Here is a 10,421-nt window from a genome sequence, read left to right as displayed (position 1 = left end):
AAAGAAGCAGGGGAATTAATATTAAAAGAAAAGGAAAAGGGAACTAGAAAATGGAGAAAATAATAAAGGACATCAATGAAAGAAAGGTTTGGCATGAAAACTGTCATAGGAAGTGGGTTATGGTTGCTGCTTTGGAAAAATCAAGTCCTATTGGAAGGGTTTTGGGGAAAGAAACATAAAAGAAAACTAAGATATGGGGAGGGTGGGAATAAAGGAGAAAAAGGCAAGTTGTGTTTAGTTTTAGCTTCTTCATATAACTTGAATTATTACAAATATATATTAAAATACTATGAAGTAATATTGTTACAAAACTGCAGTTGAACAAATGACTCAACAGTCAAATTCTGTAGAAACATAATAAAGTTAATATTCACGGATCAATCTACAGTTTGGTTTTAATAACACTAGTTAGATGAAGTTTATTAACAGTCTTCAGAGACTACGCTGGATCAAAGGAAAATCACAAGAACATCTCAAATTGACAAGGATTTAGAAACCTCAAATTGACAAGGATTTAGAAAAACTGGGATCTAATAAAAAGAAATTATGCTTAAAGAAACACACTTGAGAGATAGAAATGCACTCACCAAGCATATACCAAAAAGGGCTCTAGAATTTTTGCCACCAGTTAAGTCTATTCTTGGTTGTGTGAAGATTTTCTTGTCCACCTAGCATATATAGAATCTGGTTCAGCCAAAAAGAGTCCACACAACATTTAATTACATGGTTTAAGGAGTGGAAAACATCAAGTTCTACAGTGATTTATAATATCAGAGTAATATATCTTCATAGAATCTGTTAAATAGGGCAATGGAAGAAGAGAAAGAAAGGCATGTCTAAGAACAAACACTTTGCACATCTAGATTATTATCTCTGTTGCATGGGCTCTCCAAAGCATCAAGTAGCACCCCTGTCTAAAGGATCCAACAAGGGTGTGGGTGTTCGGAGGCCTTATATTTTTTAAAATATTAAACAAACTTAGCCCAAGAGAATTGGGCTAAGCCAAAGAGCTAACATTGGAACACTAATTTCTTTAAAAAGACAACAGGCCTAAAAAAGCATTTGATTTTGGACATTTTTATTCAGCCGGTTTTCTTCTTTCTTTTCTTGTTTTATTTGATCAGCAACTTCTCCAATTACAACATTGACTACTACTCTACCTGGATTTTGATAAATTAGTAAATATAATAATTATTATGGAATTTATCATTAGAACAACTGTTGGTCACAAAGGGAGTTCCACTTACGTGTCCCAGTGTCCTTCCATTTTAATTTTGACAAATCTGACCACTACATCCATACACATACCCAACACACTCGTCCACACCTTCACCCAAGTCCATGTAGCAAGATTATCATGTTATAAGAGCATCCTTAACCAAATGATATTACATAATTATACATAATAATTAGTCAAATGTGATAGGAAAATTCACTTTTATAGCCATAAAATTTAACAAGTATAACATGTTTTAATTGTGTCAGAGCTAATCTTTAATCTTTATATTACTAACAACTGCATGTGGTCACTTTAGTCAATGTCACCTCCATGTCTCTATTCTATGTTTTTCAATAGAGTTTTTCTTTTTTATATTTTATTTCTTAGTGGACTCGGGTCTACCTTTTCAAAATAGCATAGATACATAATTTACCTTTTAAAAATTTACAATTTGTATATTACAAAAACACAATGTTAACATATATTATAATTGATTATCTTGTTTTGTATTTACAACTTTCTTTCAAATAGTGCAGTCAATTCAACACTAAAAATATATAATTTAATTTTTTTAAAATTTAGTACAGTCATGTGTTCACAAATTCTATTCTACAGTTGTTATGTGTTTTGACTTAGAAACACAATTTATATTCTAAACACAATAGAAGCAGTATTTTATAGACATTATTGTTGGAGTAAAATATTGGGAGCCACCCAAATTAGGTTCCATGGGTGGAAACTCTCAAAACCATCAAATTAAGGCAAAAACTTGTGTGAGACTGTCTCACCATGAGACGGGTCGGGTAAAAATGCAGATGTAACACTTATATGCACAAATGTCATACTTATATGCTCAAATGTAATACTAATCAGGAATAAAATTTTTGTTACTTATTAGGGTAAATGTAATACTTTTAAGGGAAAATACAATACTTTTACATTTCGATTTAAAAGTATTACATTTTTCCTCAAAAGTATTATATTTGCCCTTATAAGTGAGAGGCACTAGTCAACATTACTTATTATGAATAATGTATTACTTTTTCTCTTATAAGTAACAAAAATTGTATTTTTGATTAGTGTTATATTTGAACATATAAGTATCAAATTTGCACATATAAGTATGACATTTGCATGGTGCTTTGACCCGACCTGACCCGACCCGTCTCACAAATAAGGATTCGTGAGACGGTCTCACACAAGTGTGACCCTCAAATTAAAGGATGACAAAATATGACAAAATAGAGTAGTGACAAAGGAAAAATATTTTTAAAAGATTAACATTAAATATCCCAATTTCACCGGACTAAAAATTATACTCCAATTTTTAAAATTGTTGAGTAAGGTAATCGTAAGTCATTCAAATAGGTTCATATGCTTAAAATTGCTTGTATATTTTTGCACACAAGTACTCATTACCAAACTGATTGGCCAGCTTCCATTAGACGTGTATACCTATGTCGGCTTCAACTGAATTTGGTCAGTGCTGATGAAAAATGGGCTACCCTCAGCGCCTCTGTTTCCATTTATATATTATATCTTATTTTCTAGAATTTCCCATCTCTCTTAACTTGCATTTACTGTGTGCCAAAACAGCCAAATCCAGTTTCCACTTTCCAACGTATGTGTCCGACATGCCATGCAACCTCAAAATGAAGCACGTAAGCTAGCACAACTCGCCACCGTCTCCACAATTTCCTCCCTTCCCCACACATCAACCCAATCTTAATACCACTTTACATCACACCTACATATAATATATATAAATATATACTCCCGCTATCTCCCATTTTACATGTCCTATTTACTATTCATTGATCAAACCAGCTCTTTCTTCATTGCTTATTTTTTTTAGTAATTTTTTATTATTTTTAAATTTAATTTTTGTGTTTAATAGTACTTTTAATGTAGTTTCTAAATATATGAATTTTATATATTATTGCTAAAATTAATATTATGAAAAATTGGATTAAAAATAATTTCAGTCAAGCCTCGTTAAACGAACCAACATCCAAAATGGGACGGAAGTAGTAATAAATATAGTATGAAAGAGAGTGACTGTGTAAATGTAGCATGATTCTGATATTATAAAGTCACGAATTACGAGTTTGATTCTTATTAATATTTTTTTATTGAGTTTATTTATTTTATTGAATTTTTTTAATATAGTTTACTTGGGTTATGTGGTTTACTTTGTTATAACAAAGGTCGTGATTGTGAATTATTTGTATAGTTATTGTGTATTGCTTTGAGGGAAAATTGCAATTTTTATTCTTTAAGCATATGGTAATTGTAAAATTTGTTCCTAAATGTGGGTCATAATCAATTTTCGTCTTTAAGTTATTTGCACTTTTTATCCTTAAGTGTTGGTCATACTCACTTTTCGTACTTAAGTTATTATTGACGTTACATTTTTTATCTCTTTACTAATAAAATATTAAGGACGAAATTTATAATTTTAGTATAATTCAAGGATGAAAAATAAGCACGATTGTCACGCCAATAATAACTTAAGGATAAAAGTAAACATGACCAATACTTAAAACAAATTTTACAATTACCATATAATTTAAGGACGAAAAGTGCAATTTTTTATTGTTTTGATATGCTTTCCCACCGCCATTCCCATGCATATATATATATATATATACACACAGTGTTCTGCCGCCTCTTCAGTTCATCCAACGTATGCGTTTGGACGTTTCGTATATTGTCACTGTTGCTACAAGGAAACAATTCAGAAAGTTGTGTGTGTTTTTTTTTTTTTAAAGATCTTTTGAAGTATAGAAGATGGTGAACTTTCATGGAGACCTTGATCCCTTGAGTCCGGGGAGCGAGACGGAGACTATTCTTGAAGAAGAAGAAGAAGAAATGGAGGAGATAATAAGCTACCGTGATCTCAAGAAGCGGATGCGGAAGGACCAGATTCACATGCAGAAGCTCAAGGTTGAACGAACGGCGGCGGCGGCGGCCGGAAAAGAAGAGATTTTGAGAGACGACGAGGACGAATCGGCGACGGAGAAACAGCTGGAAGCGTCCCGGCGGAAGAAGACGGCGAGGTCTCAAGACGCGGTTCTCAAGTACATGGTGAAGATCATGGAGGTGTGCAAAGGGCAAGGGTTCGTGTACGGGATCGTCCCGGAAAACGGGAACCCGGTGATAGGGTCATCCGACAGTCTGCGAGAATGGTGGAAAGACAAAGTAAAGTTCGTCAAGAACGCCCCGGAGGCCATAGCCGAATACCTCCCCAAACTAGTAACCCTAGTAGAAGACCCAAATTCCAGCGTGATCTACCTTCTCCAAGATCTCCAGGACACCACTCTGGGCTCCCTCATGTCCGCCCTAATGCCGCACTGTCTCCCTCCCCAGCGGAAGTTCCCGCTAGAGAAGGGGCTCGCCCCGCCGTGGTGGCCCACCGGGCGAGAGCTCTGGTGGGGCGATCAAGGCCTGGCTCAACAACACGGCCCCCCACCCTACAAAAAGCCTCACGGCCTCAAGAAAGCCTGGAAAATCAGCGTTTTAGCCGCAATCGTCAAACACATGTCCCCAGATTTAGACCGGATGAGACGCCTCGTCAAACAATCTAAATCCCTTCAAAACAAAATGTCCGCTAAGGATACTACCACCTGGTCCAAAATCGTTAACCGAGAAGAAGACCTCATCAAACTCGCCCAAAAAGCCCTCAAGATTATCGACCAAGGAGACCAAGAACAAGAAAAAGAAAAAGAAGCCTCTTTTCTCACGCACGACAAGAGAAAGTGCGCATTCGAGCGTCAAATCGCGACAGAGATCGTCCTATACGCGTGTCAGAATTTACAGTGCCCGCAGAGCGGCTTAGGATTGGGATTCCCCGACAAGACTTCGCGAACTGAGCATGAACAAATCTGTCCCCATCGCGACCAGAATCTTGATTTCGGCGAAAACTATGTTCCTAGCTTGATCACAGAAGGAGATATAGATATAGATACAGGGCAATTACCAGATTGGATCAACGAGGATATTCAGAGAATCTTCCACGAATACAACGCGCAGTTCGTCAATGGCGGCGCTGGGAACTATGGGAATCTCTTGAGCGACAATCTGACAGAACAACAGTATAGATATGATCCGACCATGGCAGGTGAAGAAGCTTCCACTTCTGGTTCAACTTCTGTGTGGGATTTAGCATACGATGATATCGATCCAGACTGAAATTTAATTTGCACTAAGAACATGATGTATGTGTACGTAATTTACTACCAATAACACTTTTTTGGTTATTTGAGGGCATACCATGTCTGTTATTTTTCAACATTATTTTGACAGATGTAATAAATAAATGATAGCAACAGACCTTTTTTTTTTTGAATACTACTGACATGATAGCAACAGACCTCGTATATGTTTTTAAAATTTTTTAAACTAACTTACTAAAATTGACACTTATTATATTTATTAATAGATAAAAGCAAGATCAAATAAGAACCATTACTCTTGTGTAAATATGCAAACTGTACAATTAGACATCTGTGATTGCAGAAAATCTAATAAATAAATAAAAGCCTAAATAAATTTTAAATTTAATTGTGGGTAAAGTAGGAAATAACAAATTTAGGCTATCCCTGAGAATTTAGCCTAATACCAGGGGATCTGAAATCACAATTCTCTTTATAAGATAAATAGTTCACTCCGGAGAACAAAAAACATTACCAAACAACAAAATATTCTTGTTCTAAACAATGTCATTCTATTCCGAACTTATTCTTTGACCAAACATGTTGTAAGTTTGATAATGGATTAGTAATTTGGTATTGGGTGACAAAAGCAAAAAGGGATGTGGAAGGATGATACTTTTGCCAGGTAACGTTTTAAAAAAATTGGCAACCAATTATTCCTACCGTCTCACTTTATGTACCTGATTTGGTTAACAAGACTTGAATGAAGTTATTTTTAATTTAATTTGTTATAATATTAAGTTTAGTATTAGTTTATAAAATGTATATATATTTAGAAAAATATTAAACACACAAAAAATACATATAAAAATAATTAAAAATTATTTAAAAAAATAAGTAAAGAAGAAAGAGTTGATTTAACCAATGAAGAGTAAACATGACAGACAAAATGGAAAAGAGGGAATAATAATTAAAGAAATAGAAATAGAGTTGCGTTTTATACTAGGTGGGAAGTAACAGTTAGAAAAGCTAGCAGGGTTGCAACATATACATTTCATAACAGTACAATTTTTACATTACTAATTTAACATAAAACAACTACAAATATAATTAGAAGCACACATTAGCAAGCATTAATACATATTGATATAAATTCATAAGCCTACATTTGAACAATCATAACCTCATTTGACTCAACAGTAGAGGAGGTTACATTGCCTGTTGCAGAAGTCGAAACTGTTGGATCTTGTGTCTCCATCCATCTACGCCATTCATCAATGCATAATGGCTGATTTGGACCAATGCCTAAAAGTTGCTGCTCTTCAAATAACTTCAGAATATCTTCAGTTTCTCCGAAAAGGATAGCGGCATCACAAACATTTCTGAACCTTTCTTCAAAGGCATTTTTAACCAATAATCGTTTTGGCAATTGTTTTTCTCCTTCAAGAAGTATCACAAAGTGGTTGAGGTCTATCTCTTCCCTTCTCTGGTCATTTGAAACTTCATGTACAGGTAACCATAGTTTCCATAAATGACTAACTAAAATTGCTAATGGAAGCCATATGTAAAAAGAAATAACACAACTGAACTTAATAAATATGACAAACAAAGTCTGAAGTAGTAAGCAGAAAGTCAAGCTCAAACTTTTGATGTTGTGAAGAAGCTTCATGACCTTGTCTCTTTTAAATCTTATAGGAATTGGACTCTGTCTCCATTCAACCAGATTTTCAATCCAATATGGCTCTACTGTGAATTCTTCTCTAGAGATTTTGATCCTATTGTCCTCATATTTTTCAGCCGCAACACAAATCAAGAAGGTTGTAGTTACGGAGCCGCAATCTGATTATAAGTGGTCCCTCGAATTAATTTTATAGATTGGTTAGCATATCTGTGTTATTCATGGAGCTTAGTGAGGTGAAAAAATTGGCCATCGCAAAGGTTAAGAAAACTGTGCTAGTAATTTTGGTGAGATTATCACGGTAAGACCACATGGGAGATGTGAGGTCCCCGGTGAGCTTTGTGGCCACGGCTAATAGTGTCAGCCAAGTTGCATTTAGACCGAAAAACTTGAGTGATGAGAAGGGGTAAGTAAGGATGCGGGGTGAGTTTAAAAACATAACAAATGAGTTTAAGAGCATTGCAATGTAACAGAGCAGAGAAGCGGCTGCTATGTAAAGGCCAATTAATGGCATAGGCGACATGTTCAACTCTTCCTTTCTTCTAACATATAATGTACAGTTTTGGTTACTGTACGTAGTGGTCGACATGTTTATAGGATCGGATTAATGTTTTTTTGATTCAACTAAACTTACAACGAACTTCTGCCCTGCCCTTCCCTTCTATACCACGCTATATATACCATATGTTGGCAGACAAATAATGGGTTGGTGTATTTTAATTTTTCCCTGGACGACTTTCAGGATCTTTTCTAATTTTCTATCAACTTTTATTAATTAGCAACGTAACAAATAGATGACTCATCCATGATAATCATTATAATTATTATAAAATTATAATTTATTCTTTGACCTTGTGATTGCATCTGATAAAGGACCACAAGGAATTGAAGGAAGTAAATCAACCTAAGTTATGTATAGTTCACTGGCTTAAGAAAGCTAATAGGCCACATCATTGATAGTACAACATCGAACATTATAATTACTAAATCAACCATGACCAACTTGGCTATGGTTGCTCCTAATTTATTTACACTTTTGGGGTGTGTGGCAAATAGCTATTAACAGATTGAGTTAGCAAGTTTGACTAGTTGATAATATTAATTAGCTTGTTGTAAAATGATGTTTGGTAAATTAAATGTTAGTTGATAGCTAATTACATGTAAAATGACCTTTAAATGTATAATTTATTTTTTCAAAAAGTTGATAAAAAAGCTGCTTTGAACAACTTTTTAAATTTTAGCGTTTTATAGCAATAAGTTGTTACAAAAATGCTGATTAACTAAACACTTATATAGACCGTTTAACCAAGTCAAATAGCTAATAAGAGTCAAACAAGTTAAAATTAACTAATAAGCTAATTATGTTATTAAAAGGATCTTTGTATCATATATGGAATAACATAAAGATGTTCTATATCTTTTTTTTTTTTTGAAACAAAAGATGTTCCATATCTAAATTCATAAAAATGACTAGCACAAATATAATTAGTCTCAGTGTTAGAGAAAATTTATGGTGAAATCAAATCGATAAGAATGACAATATAATTTGATATATCAAATAATCTCCATCAGAAGAATTTCGTTAACTAGAACCGTTTAGTCACCATTCTCTAATATTTTAGTAGCACTAGAAATCTAGAATACAAATATTAGGTATATAGTCTCCACCAGAAGAAATTTCCTAGAAGTTAATTAGTACTAGAATACAATAGGTTGGTCGAAATTCAAACGGCCAATTTAATATTAGTATTAGTGTTAGCTTAATTTGACCACGGTATTACAATATAATATGTGCGCGTGCCTATATAAACAGTAAAAGTAAAACCTGCCCTCATGGTTATTAGCTCAATTGGATGCAGATGTAAAATTTATTGCAAGAGATTAATGTTTGAGTCTTATCAGCGATAAATTTTATATTGTACTTTTCTTTTTGAAAATTTATATTGTACTTTTTAATAAACTCTGACATATTTATAGTATAAGTTCAACAATTATGCAAGTTGTTATAATAATATCTACATCTATAATAATACTAATAATTTTAATAAGAGCCAATAAAGTTGACACTCTAACAGAAGAAAAAAATGTTGGTGGTAATTTTAATTAAACGAATGGTTCATATTATTTTGATTTTAGTAATTTTTTATAATTTTTCTTTTTTACCCTTTATCATATTATTTTTTTCCCTTAAATAACCACAAATTCCATTAACATAAACTATAGTAACGGAATATTCTGTTAACTTTTAACTTACCCATTAATTTTTATAAGAAAGGTCTTAGGCTCGAACCTCATCATAATCCGGGTTGATATAATTGTTAAATATATACTACGAATATGTTAGAGTATATTATTGAAAACTAAGTATCTCATTCTATTACTCTTATTAAATTATTAAATAAATTAGTAGCTACAACAAAAAATTAATGCATATGCATTTCTTTAATTTAGAATTCGATATTTACACTTTACAATGCCTTTATTCCAAAACAAAATTATTCGTTATCAAAATAATTTTAAAAAAAAAAAAGAAATATAATTTCATTAGTTATATTGTTTTTATTAATTTATTAAATAAATTGGTAGCTACAATAAAAAAAAATAATGTGTATGTATTTCTTTAATTTACAATTCGATGTTTATAATGCCTTTATTCAAAAAACAATAGTTATTATCAAAAACTTAAAAAGAGATATAATTTCATTAGTTATATTCTCTTTATTTTCTACAATAAAAATTAATTATCAAAAAAATTTAAAAGACATATTATTTCATTAGTTACATTGTCTTTATTTTCTACAATAAAAATTATTCACTATCAAAAAATTTAAAAAGAGATATTATAATTTTATTAGTTATATTGTCTTTATTTTCTACAATAAAAATTATTTATTATCAAAAAATTTAAAAAGAGATATACTTTAGTTAGTTATATTGTCTTTATTTTCTATAATAAAAATTATTTAGCATCAAAACATTTAAAAAGAGATATAATTTCATTAGTTATATTGTCTTCATTTTCTACAATAAAAATTATTCATTATAAAATAAATTAAAAAAGAGATATAATTTTATTAATTATATTGTCTTTATTTTTTACAATACAAAGATTCTTTACCTTCAAATTAATTAATTAATTATATTAACTAAATTATTCATTATCTTCTTTTTACACTATGTTGTAATTAAATACTCTATATCAAAGTTATAACTTATAATACAAAATAATGTTATATATTTATTTACCAAGTATTCTATTAATAACATAGAAAAAATAATAATTTGAAGTCAATCATATTAACTACTTGGGGAGGATTTGTTGACAAAGATGACATTCAAATAACTTAATAAATTGAAGCAAGAAACTACC

General features: G+C 31.9%; 1 protein-coding gene across 1 annotated transcript; it reads left to right on the top strand.

The window, feature by feature from the left end:
- The first annotated feature begins 4,009 nt into the window (after positions 1–4,009).
- Positions 4,010–5,410, top strand: LOC115999319 (putative ETHYLENE INSENSITIVE 3-like 4 protein). The gene has a single exon (XM_031239175.1). The coding sequence runs from the start codon at positions 4,010–4,012 to the stop codon at positions 5,408–5,410; it is 1,401 nt and encodes a 466-aa protein (XP_031095035.1).
- Positions 5,411–10,421: the final 5,011 nt, after the last annotated feature.

Source organism: Ipomoea triloba, chromosome 12 (genome assembly GCF_003576645.1).
Source record: "Ipomoea triloba cultivar NCNSP0323 chromosome 12, ASM357664v1".
Lineage (NCBI taxonomy): Eukaryota > Viridiplantae > Streptophyta > Magnoliopsida > Solanales > Convolvulaceae > Ipomoea > Ipomoea triloba.
This window is presented reverse-complemented; position numbering and strand designations above follow the sequence as displayed.